Source organism: Rhineura floridana, chromosome 5, assembly GCF_030035675.1.
Source record: "Rhineura floridana isolate rRhiFlo1 chromosome 5, rRhiFlo1.hap2, whole genome shotgun sequence".
Classification (NCBI taxonomy): Eukaryota; Metazoa; Chordata; class Lepidosauria; order Squamata; family Rhineuridae; genus Rhineura; species Rhineura floridana.
This window is the reverse complement of record NC_084484.1, coordinates 100,055,738-100,073,776: the sequence shown is the minus strand read 5'-3', so window position 1 is coordinate 100,073,776 and position 18,039 is coordinate 100,055,738. Positions and strand designations below refer to the sequence as shown.

General features: G+C 43.2%; 2 protein-coding genes across 3 annotated transcripts in view; both read left to right on the top strand.

The window, feature by feature from the left end:
* Positions 1–18,039, top strand: part of CHAF1B (chromatin assembly factor 1 subunit B) — a 43,908-nt gene that overhangs the window by 7,677 nt on the left and 18,192 nt on the right. For both annotated transcript variants that reach the window (XM_061629472.1, XM_061629473.1), the window contains exons 4-5: positions 9,763–9,883; positions 11,604–11,707. In XM_061629472.1, coding sequence (XP_061485456.1) covers positions 9,763–9,883; positions 11,604–11,707 — 225 coding nt within the window. The remainder of the gene's footprint in view (positions 1–9,762; positions 9,884–11,603; positions 11,708–18,039) is intronic.
* Positions 5,725–6,176, top strand: LOC133385735 (ADP-ribose glycohydrolase MACROD2-like). Its single transcript, XM_061629323.1, has one exon. The coding sequence runs from the start codon at positions 5,757–5,759 to the stop codon at positions 6,174–6,176; it is 420 nt and encodes a 139-aa protein (XP_061485307.1). The 5' UTR covers positions 5,725–5,756.

The window sequence follows — 18,039 nt, the reverse complement described above, 5'->3', positions numbered from 1 at the left end:
AATCTCAAGCTCCAATTCTACCCCTTCTATTTCATGTTTCCCAGGAGGGTCACAGATCCTTTTTTGGGAGAAGACTGAGCCAAAGTAGGAATTGAGTACTTCTGCCTTTGCTTTGTCATCTGTTATCATTTTGCCATCCTCACTGAGTAGCTGTGCCACCATTTCTTTTCTCTGTCTTTTACTGTGGACATACCTGAAGAAAGCTTTTTTGTTGCTTTTAACATCTCTCGCTAACCTCAGCTCATTCACAGCTTTAGCCTTCCAGACACCATCCCTGCAATTCCGTGATACCTGCCTGTACTCTTCCTTTGTGGCCTGGCCTTCTTTCCACTTCCTGTATGTGTCGTTTTTTGTTTTCAGGTCAGCTCTAAGCTTTTTGTGAAGCCACATTGGCTTCTTCTGCTGTTTCCCCCTTTTTTCCTTGTTGGAATTGCTTGCCATTGTGCTTTTAGAATTTCCTTTGTTAGAAACTCCCACCCATCTTGGACTCCTTTTCTCCTTAGGGTGGCTTGCCATGGAACAATTGTTCTATTAATATCAGCTTTCCCGAAGTCCAGGGTGCGCGTATGGCTACTCTCAGTATTTGCTTCTGTTAAAATCAAGAATTCAAGTATGGTGTGGTCACTTTCCCCCAGCATTCCCGTAACTGCCACTTCATCTGAATAGATGAGGATATCATCCAAACAGCCGATCACAAACAGGTCCAAATAGTCCCTAAATATGTCATTCATAAAGCTCTGGAAGACCCCAGGACTATTAGATAGACCAAAAGGCATGACCAAGTACTCACTGTCCATATCGTGTTTTGATAGCAGTCTTCCACTCATCCCCCTCCTTGATTCGCACCAGATTGCAAGCCCCCCTCAAATCCAACTTGGTATAAATTTTGGGTGACTGCAGTCACTCCAATATCTCCATGATGAGCGGCAAGGGGTAGCTGTTGGGAATTGTGATCTTGTTCAACTCTCGATAGTCATTACACGGGTGTAGCTCCCCCTCTTCTTCTTAACAAACAGCAAAGGGGGCCCAGACGGAGTCTGATGGCCGAATGAAGCCCCTCTTGAAGTTGGTCTCCAGGAATTCCCTTTGCGCCTCCAACTGGTTCTGACAAGGAATAAATCCACCCTGAAGGGATGCGTACCCGCGGCATCAAATTTATGGTACAGTCATAGGGTCGGTGCGGGGGCAACTGATTGGCTTCCTTTTTGTCGAAGACGTCCTGGTACTCCTCATACTTGTCAGGCAAGATGACCCCCTCCTACAGTGCAGCTCCTGCCAAGACATCAGGGAAGTCTCCTTCTGCAGTCTGATCCAGAAGATCATGGGGTCGTGCTGAACCAACCAGGGCATTCCCAACACCACGGGGAAATGGGGCAGGGACGCCACGTAGAATGACAAACTCCACGTCCCAGAATTTCCATTCTCAGCGTGTCTGTAGCCTTGGTAACAGTTCCTGACTTTAAGGAGCACCAATCAATGGTCTTGACAGACAAGGACTTCTTCAGCGTCTGAATGGGCAAGCCGTGCTCCTGGACAAAACTCCAGTCCATAAAACTTGAAGAAGCCCTGCTGTTGATCATGGCGCTGACCTGGAGACTTTGTCCCAAAGGTAGAATCAACTGGACCGGCAGGTGGAGGGCTGGCTGCAATGGAAGGGGCTGATGGCGAGGCCGCAATGTCTGCCTCGCTCCCAACTCTTTGGCCTCTACGAGAGCAGGGATTTGGAGTTTTCCTGCACTGGAGCTCTTTCTCCTTTGGAGGGGCATTCTTGGGCTAGATGCCCCCCTTTCCCACAGTACAAACACACCCCCTCCCTCCTGCGCTTTTCCTTCTCCGACAGGTGTGGTCTCGGCCCTCCAATTTGCATGGGCTCTACTCCTGACAGAGTTGAGGTTCCCATGCTAGGAGCGGGGGAGCAGTATGGGAGCCTGGGAATGTGGGCCTTCCGCCTTGTGCTCCAAGCAGTGACCTTCAAGCCACTGTAGATAGACAGTTCTGCAAGGCTGCCAGGTGGGAAGGTGCGCGCCAGCTCATCCAGCACCTCTGTGCTAAGTCCATTCTGGTAGAAGTACATCAGTGCAGAGTCATTGTAATCCATCTCCTGAACTAGGACACGAAACATGTTAGTGTAAACCCCCATGGAGCCTTTCCCCTGTTTCAGGGATCCCAGCTGCCGGGACACAGTCTTTTCACTGAGGGTCACAGAACATCTCAGTCATGGCATCGAGAAATGCAGAATACTGGGTCAGGACAGGATTGTTTCTCACCAAAAACAGAGTAGTCCATTTGGCAGCTTCCCATTCGAAGAGAGTGATGACAAAAGCCACCATCACATCATCATTCGGAAACTTGGCTTGACGTACACACATGTACAGTTCACATTGAGCAAGAAAGGTGGCAAACTGGTCACTCTGGCTACCATAACAAGGGGGTAATCCCACTGGTGCCTTGACTCAGTGGGCGGCGTGGCCGCTTGAGTCACGCCCTCTTGGGCAGCTTGGTTAAACAAGGCTCGGAGGTTTTGATTCTCAAGTAAGAGATTCTAGGTTTCTGCGCGGAGATTCTGGACTTCTGCATACAGGCTTTGGCGGTTCTCTGAAATCCCCTTTCTGCACTGCCTCTGGCCTCCATGGTTTCAGTCATGGGAGTGTCGGTGAAGGGAGGTAGTGGCTGAGTCAAGCTGTCCGGCCCAGACACAAAGGAACCAGACTGAGACGAGGTGTGATCTGTTTCTCTTTTTATTAATGTGATGGTCACATCCAAAGTAGTACGCTTCATAAACCTGTCTACCCTGACTCACTACTTTCCCTAGCTATTCTACCTAAGCAGTCTCTGCAGCGCATGGAGAGAGTTGACTCAGCATTCGAGTCTTGGGAGGCACATGCTTAAGCAGGGAAAGTCTTCACACATAAACAGCAGCTCTGACAGAGTTGCACCCTCTGAAAGTCTCTTCTTGTGCCTTCTTGCCCATCCGATGGGTCGCTTCCCAACAGTTCCAGCGGGGGACTCACAGGCAGGGCTGGAACTGCCTTGATGGGGGTGCCGACCATGGGAGTCTGCGGGCTATCAGAGCCCTCCCTTCCTCCTCCACCCCCAAGAACCTCGTCCTCCTCTGACTACTCTCCCTGCATCTGAGGCACAACACTACCACTCCGAAGCCCTGTATGTATCTCCAGGAGAGATCCAGGCCAAGATACTTTGGCAGTGCCATGACTCCCGACAGCAGGGCACTTTGGAGTGTTTAAAACCTTACAGGCTGTCACACAAGACTTCTGCTGGCCAAAAGTAAAGCATGATGTTGAGAGATATGTCCAGTCCTGTCCTACATGCATGTGGGCTAAGCATGCCCTGGGGTGATCTGCGGGGTTACTAGAGCCGCTACCCACCCGCGGATCCTTGACAAATAGTGACCCTGGACTTTATCATGGATTTATCCATCTCCCAGGGGAAAACCACCATTCTGATGGTCGTGGAAGCCTTCAGTAAAATGGCTCATTTCATACCCTGCTTTGGTGTGCCAACAGCCAAAGAAACTGCCCAGTTATTTGTTCAGCACATTTTCCGGCTGCATGGTCTTTCCACCAATCTGGTTTCAGACTGGGGACCCCCATTCACAGACTGATTCTGGCATGGCCTGTGTTACAGATTGAGCTAAGGTTGTTATCCTCCCATCACCCCTAAATGGGTGGGCAAACAGAGAAAGTGAATGCCACCCTGGAACAATACCTATGTTGCTTTGTCAACTACCAGCAGGATAATTGGATGTCTTTGCTACCCCTGGCCGAGTTCGCCTATAACAACTCTGTGCATGCGTCTACCCAACAGGCACCGGGTTTTTTTTGCCAATTTTGCCTATCACCATCATGTGTTTTTCACTCACAACTCCAGCCTGGCTGTCCCCGTGGCAGCAGGGTTTGTGCAACAGTTCCAGGCGATGCATCAACTGTTATAGGAACAACTAGCTGGAGCTAAAGCCAATTACAAGAAACTAGCAGACCAACACCATCAGCCTGGTCCTGAGATACAGGTGGGTGACAAAGTGAGGCTCTCAACTTGTTACTTGCTGATGCGAGTACTCTGCCGTAAGCTGGAAGCTCGGAGGGCGGGACCCTTTGACTTAGAGGAACAGATCAACCCAGTGGCCTTTCGTCTACGTTTGCCTGCCTCCATGAAAATCCACCCAGTGTTCCATCGCTCACTGCTCACCAAAAAGAAACTGCCAGACCCCAATCGGGCACCTGACACCCCACCACCACCAGTCATAGTTAATGGACAAGAGAAGTACAAGAAGAAGTACAAGAAGTACAATCCTTGACTCGTGCTGGTGCAGAGGGAAGCTGCAGTACTTTAGCCACTGGCATGGTTACAGTCCTAAAGAAAGATCCTGGAAAATGCTGGAATTGGTGAGAGAGTTCCATGAAGCTTACCCAGACAAACCCAAGCCCCCAGGGTGGAGGGGGGAATCAGCATGGGGGATGATGTTGGACTTCCACTAAACGATAGTGGACAGGCAGGGGTGAATCAGGATGACGTGGACTGGGACAAATCACTTGGGGAGGGGGCTAGCAGCGGAATGGACTTAGAGGGTGCCCCGACCTCTATCTTGGACTCCACAGCCCCTGCAACTCCAGAGCCCTGTGCAGGAGCTCAGCTAGGCCTGTCAGACTTCCCGGCTGGGAGCACCTCTACTTTCCATGCCTGAACTGTCAGTTAGAAGCTCTCCTCCATCAGAAGGGGAAGACGAAAGACTGGCCGTGGCTCCACTTTTGCCCCACTCTTGAAGATGCGTGAAGCGGGAAATTCAACAGACTCAGCTAAGGAGGAGCCTCTGTTTGCTTATGCGCTCCTAGCATACTTAAGCAGACTCGGGGGGGATCCAGTTGCTGAGTCAGCATCTGTAGTCGCAAAGTTAACCTTAGCTAGAGAGAAAACTATGTTCTTAGAATAGTAACTAGTTTCATGAGGTGCTCTGCATTGCAACTATCTATTTAATAAAAAGAGAAACACCACTGTTGAGTCTGAGTCTCTCAATTCCAAGCAGGACAAGCTGTGGCGTAGCCAGGGAATCCCCCACCCAGACACAGCCAGGGAACTCTGCCACGCTCCAGGTGCAGTTGGGGCTTGGCTGGCACAGCCGAGGCCAGTGCAAGACCTGAAAAAGGGATGTTCTGGGGGGGTGTTGGGGTGGAACCAAGGGGAGGGGGACTTGGTTACATCCTGGCCCTGTTCAGCAGCCCCCAGTCCCAGCACATGCTACACCAGGAGAAAGGGCAGCAGAAGGAATTACAGCAGATGGCAAAGAGTTCCAAAATATTCTTTCCAAACTGGATGAACGGGCAACAAAATGCACTTCTAAGTGGAAAATCAATGGGGCAAACTTCAGAGGTGAACAGTGATGTCGCACACACCAGGCCAGCAAACGGGGTGCAAAAAGGCACTAAACGGAAGAATCCATTAACGAACAAAGTGGATGATGAAGAAAAATTGGAGCAAGAGGAGTATCCAGAATTACCAACATGATTTTCCTGATCCAAAATGTGAGCTCAAGGTGGTGTCTGTGGTTTCTTCACCCCAATGTTATCCTCACAACCCTGCAAGGAAGATTAAGCTGAGAGAGCATGACTGGCCAGAGATCATTAGTGAGCTTCAGAGTGGTGCTGCCCTCATTCGAGTCCCGCAGCCGGGTCAGCGTGCTTATTTCATCACCTGTGAGCCTGGGGAACCTGCAGCTCAAAACCGCCGCCAGCCACAGCACCATGTACCCTGGTAACAGGCGGAAAAAGGTCTGGAGGGAATTGAAAGAAAGTTTGTTGAAGATGACACTGGAGGAGAGACGTAAAGAATACTTATGGGATTATGTTCCTTTGAAAGATATCCCAACGTGGATGGAAGAAATGAAAAGCAAGACTCAAAGTGATGAAGAAAACACCCAGGAAGCTTTGCTGGAGAAGAAAACTCTGAGTGAGAAAGTCTCCCTCTACAGAGGTGACATCACAGTGCTTGAGATTGATGCCATAGTTAATGCCACTAATTCAAATCTTGGAGGTGGCGGTGTTGATGGCTGTATTCATAGAGCAGCTGGTTCCTGTCTAGTTGCTGAATGTTGCAACCTGAGCGGCTGTGAAACTGGACAAGCAAAAATTACTTGTGGTTATGCCCTGCCCACAAAATGTTGAATGTCATCATCTCTGCTCCTCCCTTATATGCTTACATTACATCCAAGGTAGCCAGTGTGATGCACTCCAGATCTTTCCCTCAAGATCCATTTATTTGGACTTCCCCTGTGCCCATCCTTCTTCTCACACACATTTTTTTTTATGTATTGGCTACTCTAAATTGTAAATTGTATTGTTTTGTTGATGCATTTTGATGTGTTAATGTATTTTATTGATGTATTTTTATATTTGTGGTTTTTTGTAAACCACCTTGAGGGCCTTTTGGCCGAAAGGCAGGGTAGAAATAAACAACAACAATAATGATATTAAAAGGAAACATACATTTCCTTCCGCAGAGCTCTGCCGGTGCAGCCAGCATGCTCCCTTCCTCGGGCTCCTGTACAGAAGTAGGATGCGGCAGCCACTTACATCACCTTCCTATCCACTGTCTCCATTCCCGCCAACCTTCTCCATTTTGGAATGCTGTTATTTTTTTAATAGTACTGTTTTACCACTTTGAGGTTTGCTGCCCTGGGCTCCTTTGGAAGAAAGGGCATGATAGAAATTTAATAATACATAAAGAAATGTTTTGTATATACTGCAGTCCTATGCATGTCTGCTCAGAAGCAAGCCCTATTGTATTCACTGGAGTTTAGTTCCAGGTAACTGTGTAGAGGATTGCAGCCTAAGCCAGATACCTATCATGGCTACCAACTTGCATCATGTAATACTACACTGTCATGATAAAATAATGGATATTAGCAGCCCAATTAAAAAAGAAACAAAATTTAATTTCACATCTAAAGGATGGAGACAATTTGTGGAGTCAATCTGCACAAATTGTAAATAAATGTAAAGACTACTATAAAAAGCTTTACATGTCAGAAAAATCTAATATAAATCAAATTACAGATTTTCTGCAAAAAAATAACCTACTCCAAATATCTTTAGATAAAGCAGAATTTATTTTAAAAAACAGTGACAAATATAGAATTGATATAAGCTATCAAAGCTCAAAAAAGTTATAAGGCACCAGGCCCTGATGGGTTTACATCAAAATTTTATAAAACATTTGAAAATTCCTTGATAAATACAGTTATAGAAAAGAATATGGCAGCCACGTTGGAGGAAGCTAAAAGTTTAGTCATTCCCAAATAGAGTAAAGAGCCAACAAAAGTGGAATCATATAGGCCATTTTCACTATTAAATCAAGATGTTATAGTCCAGTATACTAGCAAGAAGGTTAAAAAAAATTTTGATAAATACATCAAAGAGGATCAAGCTGGACAATGTATTCAAAGAATTCTGAATGTTACAACAACAAAAAAGCGACATGATCCATATGATTCAATAATTGTAAAGGCAGAAAAGGCCTTTGATCATGTGGAAAGAGAATATTTCAAGTTATGGAAAAATGGAATTGGGGTCCACCTTTATAACATGGATTAAGCTAATATATGGAAATTCAGGCGCCTTTGTTTATGCAAACAGAATGAAGTCAGAAAATGTCAAGCAATACAGGGGAGGTGATAAAGACACTGTTGCCATTATTTAATATTGCAGTAGAATTTCTGGCAGAAGCTGTTAGAATGAGTCACAATATTGAAGGACTGGAGGTAGGAAACATGTTTAAAATAATTTGTTATGCAGATGACATACTTTAATATTAAAAGCTATATTTTTTAATATTAAAAAACCCCAGAAGCATCATTTGGGAAACTTTTGAAACTTTTTAACAACTATAGTAACATATCAGGATATAAAATTAATTTGACAAAATCAGAGTGGCTTGGATATACTATGGAAAGAGTTGTAAAAAATGCTTTAGCTTATAAATACCTGATTTCGCGGAGGGAAACTCCCATTAGATATCTGGGATGTTGGGTATCTCAATAATGGGTAGAAATTGTAAATTTAATCATAATAAGCTAATGCAAGAAATGAAGATCTATTAAACTGGAAAACCTAAACTATCTTGGATGGCTAGGAACTCAGTAATATAGATGAATGTAATGCTACAAATTTTGTTCCTGCTGTTAAATATACCATTGAAGGTGAATGAAACTAATTAAAAATGGCAGAAACTATTGTTAGATTTTTTTTATGGGCAGGTAAGAAGGCAAGAGTAATAGCAAAAACACTATCAGTAAAGAGAAAAGGGAGTCTTAGGATTTCCCATTGTAAAATGATATTCTGTTACAAAGTTAAATAAAGTCTACAGTATTAAACATTGAAGAAGATGGTTCATCTACTGCACTGAAAAACACTCTGGTACTGTGACAAGAAAGTTCTTTTAACAATAAATCAAAATAAAACCACTAAAGATATTTACTCAGTATAGAGAAAGTTTAAAAGCGAACAGCCCAGGTCTCACCATTTACTGCAATGTATTATAACAGTGAATATTGTAAAAAAGATTGGTTGGAAATATGACCAGTTGAGAGCAACATGATCTAACTGACATTAAGTATATGTTGACAGGAGGAGTATGTACAACATTTGACCAGATTAAGCAAACTCTAGAATATACTCAACTATTCTTTCTCCAATAACTTCAAGTTAGAAATATAGTTAATAAATTATTATGGACACATGGATTGTTAACTGATTCGACAAAATTTGATGTGGTACTTACATCTGAAAATCAGTCTAAAGGAATTTTGAATAAAATATACAGAATTCAAACTTATTTAGAACTATCCGGACATAAATATCAAATTAGGTGGGAACAAGATATGTCAACAACAATTCTAGAACGTAAATGGATATGGATTTGGAAAAATGCCTCTAGTTTTACTTTGTGTATAAATCTTAAAGGAAACTTTGTTAAACTGTTAACTCGGTATATGACACTAGTCAGACTAAATAAAATATATCCTGAGAACACACATCATTGTTGGAAATGCAGAATGCCAGGGGCAAATGTGTTCCATATTATGTGGCCATCCACAAATATTCAGATACTCTGTAATTTAGTGTTGTCAGAAATGGAAAATATTTTGGCTTATGACCTTCCTATGGTAATACTATTTGGGTATCTTAAAGAAACCATACCAAAGGAAGATATAGAAATGACAACTTGTTTAATAATGGCAGCCAGAATGATAATATGCCAGAATTGGAAGACTGCCATCAGTCTTTCTATAGATTCTTGGCTAGCTAAAATATGGGATATGGCATCCATTGTTAAACTTAACAAATTTACTAAAGGTAAGAGAGGGTAGATCGAGAAAATACCGTTATAGAGAGATGGAGCTTGTTTGTTTCGTATTGAAATTACAAGTTGCAAAATTCAGCAAACCCATATTTGTTATTGGGAGAAATTTAACAGCTAAGGGTGGAGAGAATAGAAGAATAAGTGAGTTGCAGAAAGATAAGAGTTATCTATTTATTTATTTACTACTTTCTTTACTTATTTTTCCCCTGGGGGAAATAGTAGTATTTAATTCTGCTAAATGATTGATTGATTGATTGATGATGTAATTGGTGATATGGTTTATGACTGTTGGCATATTTTAGCAGTAATTATATTGTAATGTATTAAAACTTTTAAAATAAATAGAATGCTTAAGTTATTAAATGTTTTCATTCAAATTAATTTTCACAGATGCTGCAATTTTGTTGTGGAAGTTGAATGATAACAAAGAGTTAGAGCCAGTTGTATTTCAGGATGGTGATGATGATAACCAGCTAAACAAAGAGAACTGGACAGTAATTAAAACTTTAAGGTAAATATTCTGGGCTTTTTGTTAGATTTCATTGAGTGATCCGTTACATTTCAATAAGAGCTGCTGGTGGTGCCATCAGACTTTATAATAACTAAATGTTTATTTTGAATATGTAGAACTGTGTGGTTTATTCTCAGGACTCTCTAGATTCCGGGAAATCACCTAAAAGTAAAATATTCTAGCACTTAAAATAACTGTTTTCTCTGCATCTGAGTGACCAGTCTCATTTGAACATTACCAATTAACCTGTACTGCATGTTTCGTTTTTACTCTTCATTTGTTTTTCTTTTATATGTTTCTAGTTCATATCTGTGTGTGTATACATACACACACAACCTGTTTCTGTGTCTGTATTGGCACTTTCACTTGCACAACAGGACTTGCCCTGCCTCTCCTCTCCCTGCAGCCCCCATGCCCAATTTGTTCCTAAGGGTAGGGGGACCCTCCAGAGCAGATTTTTGGTGTATGCAAGGTGATGCAGCAAGAGAATTGAGCAGACACCATTGGATGTCGCCTTCTGTACTACAGATTTGGTGTCAATGAAAACTAACAATGTCGCCTATAACTTCTTTGTTGTCCTCTGTATGGGGAGGTCTTTAAATTATGCTTTTTTATTATGGCAGAATTTTCAGGTGATTATTGCCAGCTCCTTGCTCTCTCAAGAACGTAAATGTCCTTCTGGATTAGACCAAAAGCTATGTCAAGTCCAAATGGCCAACCAATGAAAAGCCCACAAGTAGTGAACGAAGGCCAGAGCCAGCTGGTATTCAGTGGCATACAGTCTCTGAACATGGAGATTCCATGGGTTGTATTTAACACGATGCTAAGGTGAACATTCTGTCAACATAAGGATTTCCCCTTGGGCAATGGAACATTCTCCCCCTCTCCTCCCCCCTGTGTGCCCCCTAAATCTATTCTGTGGGTTCCTCCAGCCCTCTGAAGCAGATTTGGGGATGGCACACATGGGGAAAATTCTGGTTGCACAAGCAGAAATTGTGCGTGCACAGTTACTTAATTAAATGCCACCCCATATATCCACTGTGGGACTTCTACTTTCTGTCTGTCCTGAATGTACTGCCAGTCATTTTATTAGATGACCATGCGTTCTAGCATAAGGAAAACATATCTCCAAACCTTACTTAATTCTTGTTTTTTTAAATTAAAATACTTAAATTACTTTAACATTTTCTTGAAAGAAAAGTATCCACTGATACCTTTCTGCATGGAGTGCCATGGAGTAAGCAGGTATTAGAGAACTTCTTACTCTACAGATGACCAGGTATCTAAAGGCTGACTTGCTTGCTTATTGGATAATTTTTTATTTTAATAAAGGAAAGCAATCACATGGCTGGGAACTTTTAACCTCATTTTGTGCCTTTTTATATTCATTACCATCTTTGCTATCTTTTCAGCACCTTTTGAAGACTTTCCTCTTTCAACAAGCCTTTTAAGTTGAGACCTATCCCAGTCTGCATCTGTGTCAGAATTGTTTGATATGTTTTTTAATAATGTTTTTAACCCTTTTTAAAGTTGTTTTTTTTAATGTTTTTAATGCTGTCTTGTTTTAATGTATTTTAAGATTTGTTTTTATGATGTTTTAAAGTGTTTTAGCGCTTTGTTTGCCGCCCTGGGCTCCTACTGGGAGGAAGGGCAGGATACTAAATAAATAAATAAATTACTATCTTTTTCATCAGTCCCTCTCTACTATGCTTGATTTCAGAGGTCACTTGGAAGATGTGTATGATATTTGCTGGACCCCTGATGGAAACTTCATGGCATCTGCATCAGTTGACAACACAGCTATTATGTGGGATGTCAGTAAAGGTAATTGCTATGATTATGTTTTTATGTAAACCTATTTATTTAACAAAAATTATATACACTTGGTTGTAAATAAAAGCTTTAAACAGTTTACAAAAAATAAACATTAAAATTATCAATAAAATACAGTTAAAAATAGGGGGAAAATCTACAGTTAGCTGAAAACAGATTAAAGTATGTATTGACTTCTACATGCCTGGATAGGCTTGCCCAAACAAAAATGTTTTTTGTAGGTACTGAAAAGAGTGCAGTGAAGGCTCCTGCCTAATGTCAGCGGGCAGGGAGTTCCAGTCTAGGTGTTGCCACTTTTAAAAATTGATTTCTTACAAGGGCAGAATGAGTATTATGTGGCAACTGTAACTGTGCTAGGTTTGCAAATCAAAGCGTATCTGGGGTAAGGCTTTCTCCAGTGGGCACCAGGACACCCCCAAGTGGGTATTGTGTTCCTTGCTAGTGCTTGAGGCAGGAAAGAGTTAACACTCCAAACCGACCGTTAATGCGGCCCCTCCCACAGAGTGCTAGTTCGTTTTCCTGCCTCGCTTGAGCAGTACTGATTTTCGCCTTGCTCTTCAGTCTGGCCGAGTTATATCTTTATCTTTTTCTCTATTTATCTTATTTATTAGCAGTTACCATTCACTTAACTCTTCTCTCAGTGTTGTATATAGGTGTTAGTCCTAAGATTAATTAGTACAATGTTTCTCCTCAGCAATGAATTTCTCTGTGATTTTTCCAATTAATGCATTTCCTTCGTGATTTTTCCCTCACTTAATGGTTTTCCGGGTAGATTTTCCTCACTAATGAATTTCTCTGTGATTTTTCAGTTTATGCATTCCGTTAATATTTCCCTCATTTAATGAATTTCCGGGGAGGTTTTCCTCAGTAATAAATTTCTCTGTGGATTTTTCTCTTAATGATATTTCCCTACGTTAATGAATTTCGGGGTGATTTTCCCTCGTTTAATGATTTGCACAGTAGCTTTCTTCCCATTATAAATTGGTCTTTCCTGCTGAAAGCGAAATGCCTAAGGAGCAAAAAAGTGTCTCTTCAAGGCTTTCCAAACGAACGGTTGCAGCGCTTGGTGCGGTAGCACCTACAGCTCGCTCGCATGAACCAGCAGTTAAAAAGACGAGCCGTTGCAGCGCTCTCAAAGACGGTCGCCATTTTAATCAAACAGCCTCACAGGCACCGCGCGGCCCAATCACTCTTGCGGTAGCACAGAGAACGGCTGTTAATCAACATGCACCTGTTTCCCCTGTAAGCGATGAGGTATCAGAGCAATCAGGGTGGGAAAATTTAAAAGCACTTAACGATACTGCATACCCTATAGCTGGTGCGGTAGCACTGCAATCAGGACGTAAAAGTATGGAAGCAGTTAAAGGTCCAGAAAAGCCTGTCAGCACTGCGGTAGCAGAGCAATCAGGACGCAAGCATATGACTAAAACAAAACATACAATTAGCCGTACAGCAGAGCAATCAGGAAGCATTGCTGCTGAGGGAGCCACAGAATATAAGAAAAATGCTTCCTTACAAAGCAGAAGGGCGCTGTATCTAGGACAGCACTCACAGCAGTTGAGTACAGTAAATGCTGAATTTCCCTCACAGCAGGAGGAGTTTCCAGATCCTTCAGTCCTTTTTTGCTCAGATTCTGAGGAAAATGATGAGGAATTTACAGGTTTTAATATTCATCACCCTGAGGTTCCACAGAGCACTGGGGCTATAGAGCCTGTAAGTGATATTGCGCCTAATGGGCACAGTCATAAACAGCAGCACAGAGTTTTGCATGACAGAACTAATCATAACCAGCATCAATTCAACTCCACACAGATGGCCTCTCTTGCCACCTCATGTTCAGATCAGGAACTTCAACAGGTGAAGTCTTTTCATTTAGGAGCTGCAGAATTAAATTATATTAGAAAGGCTCTCATGGGTGATATCTCAGCAGAACTAGCTGCTTTTCGCCAATCTTTTCAAGCGGTTCCTGTACAGGCCCAACAGCGCAGTCATGCACCAGGACAAAGTCACTGGCAACACAATATATGACAGTGCAGTGATCAGATGAATCAGGCAAGTTTCCCTGAAGTTGAGCAACAGGAGCTCCACACTGAACTGGCGCATGCATCACCAGATCCACATGATGTGGCCAGGGGTAGAGCACAGGGCTTATTAGCTGACAGACCAGACAGATCAAAGTTTGCTAGGCAACAGTTTATGCACGCTGATTCAGTGCTTGATTTCAAAGACGAATCAGATGAATGGCGTGATACTTCACAACCGGAAGAGCACCACTCCAATAGGTTGTTTCATAGCACTTACTATATGCCTCTGCTATGCAAGGCTATGGCGCCTTTAGATTTGAATGATGTTGTTACAGAAGAGGCATCTTCTACCTCCAGAGGAGCATCTGTCCTTCCGGAAACAAAGTCTCCCGATAAGGTCGTTAAGGTACCATCACTGCTCAGACAAATAGTGGAATCTGAATGGCACTCACCAGTTCAGTCTACCAAGTCAATGACGTATGCTAAGAAACTATACTTATTGGACCCAGAGTTTATGGAGCAGCTGAAAACTCCAGACATTGATTCTCCAATTTCTGCCTTAGTTTCTAGAAACTTCCTTTTAAGAGAAGGAGATGCTCAATTGAAAGATCTTACAGAACGAAAGTTAGATATGGCACTTAAAAAGGTCCATGAAGCGTCAGCCTTGTTGGTACGTGCATCTGTAGCAGCATCTGTGTTTTCAAGGGCTGCATTATTGTAGTTAGATGAAGTTTTGGAAAATCCAGATCAAGACCAAGACAGACTTAGGAAAACAATTTTGAAGGTATCAAGGACACAGGCTTTCATTGCAGATACAACAATGGATGCTACTCAATTCGCAGCTAGAGCCATGGCTGCTGAAGTTGTAGCTAGGCGTATTTTGTGGCTTCATCATTGGGAGACTGACGTTTCTTCTCGCATGGTGTTGGCGACAGAACCATATGCAGGCAAGAAATTATTTGGTGAAAATGTGCTCAGTGGAGTACTAGTTGAAACAAGAGACAAGAAGAAGGCAATGCTAGTAACAAGTAAAAGACGATATGACAGGTGACCTTTTCGCCGTTTTCAGCCATACCAGTCCTTTCGTCCATGTAGGTTTGGAGGCAGGGGGCGAGATTTCCGTGTTAACAGACAAGTTTGGAGTCGTCCCAGATTCCAAGTGCGCAACCAACAACAGTCAGCAGCGCGAAATACATTCTCAGCTACCCACAGAGGTGGAAGACAACAAAGACAATTCTGACTTATTGCAGATACCAGTGGGAGGCCGCCTGATGAAATTTGCACACATTTGGCAGATGACAACATCAGACCGCTGGGTAAAGAATGCTCTACAGTATGGGTATCAGATAGAGTTTCAGGCTACGCCTCCAAACAGATTTCTCCCATCACCTGTTTCGGCACATCCCGAGAAGGGCAGGCTACTACAACAGGCAATACAACCTCTGTTGCAGATAGCAGCCATAGAACTGGTTCAGGAGCACCAGAAATTTCAAGGGGTTTATTCTGTTCTCTTTCTTGTGCCCATAAAAGGAAACAATTGGAGAGCGGTGCTCGATCTAAAATTTCTAAACAGATTTGTCAGATACCGGAAATTTCGCATGGAAACATTGGTGTCCATAAAAGAAACTATTCAGCATCGAGACTTTCTAGCTTCCATAGATCTAACCGAAGCATATTTACATGTGCCAATCCATCCGCAGCACCGCAAGTTCCTCCGCTTCGTTTACAACAATCAACACTATCAGTACAGGGCAATGCCCTTTGGCTTGGCGTCAGCGCCGAGGGTCTTCACAAAAATTATGGTGACCCTTGTCGCACATCTCCGTCAACATGGGTTGAATCTTTACCCATATTTAGACGACATTCTGATTCGTTCACACACAGCACAGTCAGCTTATCAGGACATTCACACCATACTAGCAGTTCTCCGCGATCACGGATTCTTAGTCAACATACCCAAGAGTCATTTGTTCCCTCAACAACGTTTACACATTTGGGAACAATGATAGATACGAAACTGGAGACAATTTCTCTTTCGGAAGACAGAGTTCAAAAGATAAAGTTGGCTGTTCAACCGTTGTTAGCGAAGCCTGCAGAGGACTTAATGGTCTTAGCACAGGTTTTAGGCATGCTTGTTTCCTCTATCCAAGTTACGCCATGGGCCAGATTTCATGTTTGTCCTCTCCAATGGACACTGTTACCATACCAGTGGCAGATAGCACATTCCATGTATCTCCAGGTTCCTCTGACGTTATGACTGAGAACCGCTCTTCATTGGTGGACAAAGGATTGCAATCTATGCAGAGGACTTTCCTTAAAGGACCCACCACGGGAGACTGTCACATCAGATGCGAGTCTCCAGGGGTGGGGAGCTTACTGCAGAGGTCAACTCCTGCAGGGATCTTGGTCCCCTCACAAATCAAACCAAAGCATCAACTTACTAGAACTTTGGGCAGCACGGTTGGCGCTGCAACATTTTGTGCCTTTATTCCATCTCAAACGTGCTGCTGAGAACAGACAACAACTGTGTGAAAGCGTTCATAAATCGTCAAGGAGGCACGAAGTCACTGGTTCTTCATCAGGAGGCATCTCTACTAATTTCCTGGGCAGAGCACACGCTACAATCATTGACAGCGGAATATATAAAGGGAGTAGAGAATGTACAAGCGGACTGGTTAAGCAGACAGGAGATGTTGCCGGGAGAGTGGCAGTTGCACAAAGATGTGTTCCAACAGATATGCAGAAGGTTCGGAAGGATGGATGTGGACCTTTTCGCTTCAGATGTCAATCATCAACTGAAGAGGTATTACACTCGCTATCCATCTCTCAGAGCAGAGGGTGTAGATGCCCTAAATTCTCCTTGGCCGAAGGCAACACTGTATCTTTTCCCTCCTTTTCCATTGCTATCTTGGGTACTGAAAAAGGTAAGGATGGAGAGGGCCAATGTTGTTCTACTAGCACCAGATTGGCCAAGGAGGCCATGGTTCTCAGAGCTAGTCAACCTATCTGTCGGGCCCCCATGGCATCTGCCTCTTCGACCAGATTTGCTGCTACAAGGACCGCTTCGCCACCCCAATCTCCAATGGTTGAGCTTAACCGCATGGAAATTGAGTGGGGCAAACTGCTGAGGTCTGGATTACCAACGGAAGTGGTAACCACAACATTGGCATCTAGAACACAGTCCACAATAAGAAGCTACCAGTATACCTGGGCGGCCTTTTTGAAATGGTGTAATAGGAATCATGTTACACCTAGGAAGTCGGGAATTACAGAGGTGTTATCCTTTTTAAATGCTGGTTTGAAGAATGGGTTGCGTCCCAATACTTTGAGACGACAAGCATCTGCGTTGTCAACAGTCCTGTCTAAGTCTTCTTCTGCATCACTTGGCGCTCATCCCTATATGAAACAATTTCTAAGAGGGGCTTCACTATTGTCAGCACCTGTTCATCATCGTTTTCCAACATGGAATCTTCACAAGGTCTTGGCAGCTCTTCAAAAACTGCCATTTGAACCATTGGAAACGTCTACGTTACGAATACTTTCTTTCAAAGTATTATTTCTCATAGCAATAACATCAGCTAGACGAGTGTCTGAACTTGGAGCTCTCTCGGTGGCAAAACATCTATGTATCTTCCATACTGACAGAGTCATTTTGAGAACAGATTCTACTTTCGTTCCGAAAGTTAATTCAGCCTTTCACTGTCAGCAGGAAATAGTATTGCCAACATTTTGTCCTTCGCCAAAGCATCCTCTAGAACACGCTTGGGATTCATTGGATGTGAGGAGAGCACTTAAAGTATATATAAATAGGACTAGGCCAATAAGGCAAACTGATTCTTTGTTTGTTTCTTACCACCCAACTACTCTCAGTAAAAAGGTGTCCTCCTCTACTTTGGTGAGATGGATTAAGGGCTGCATTGCCTTAGCATACAGATCTCTAAACATACCATTACCTTCAGGCATCATGGCTCATTCCACTAGAGCAGCAGCTGCCACTGCAGCTTATTCAACAAATGCATCTCTTCAAGAAATATGTAGGTCGGCCACTTGGGCAAACCCTAATACTTTTACTAAACATTATAAAATAGATATTTATGCTTCAGCTGAAGCAGCCTTTGGGAGGCGAGTTATTCAGCAGGTCCTGAGTGATCATGGAACATTTATGTACCCACCCAATCAATACGTCAGCTCTGGAACATCCCACTTGGGGGTGTCCTGGTGCCCACTGGAGAAGGAACCATTTTACTCACCAGAAAGGTGTTTCTCAGTGGGCGCCAGGACACCGCCAAGGCCCACCCT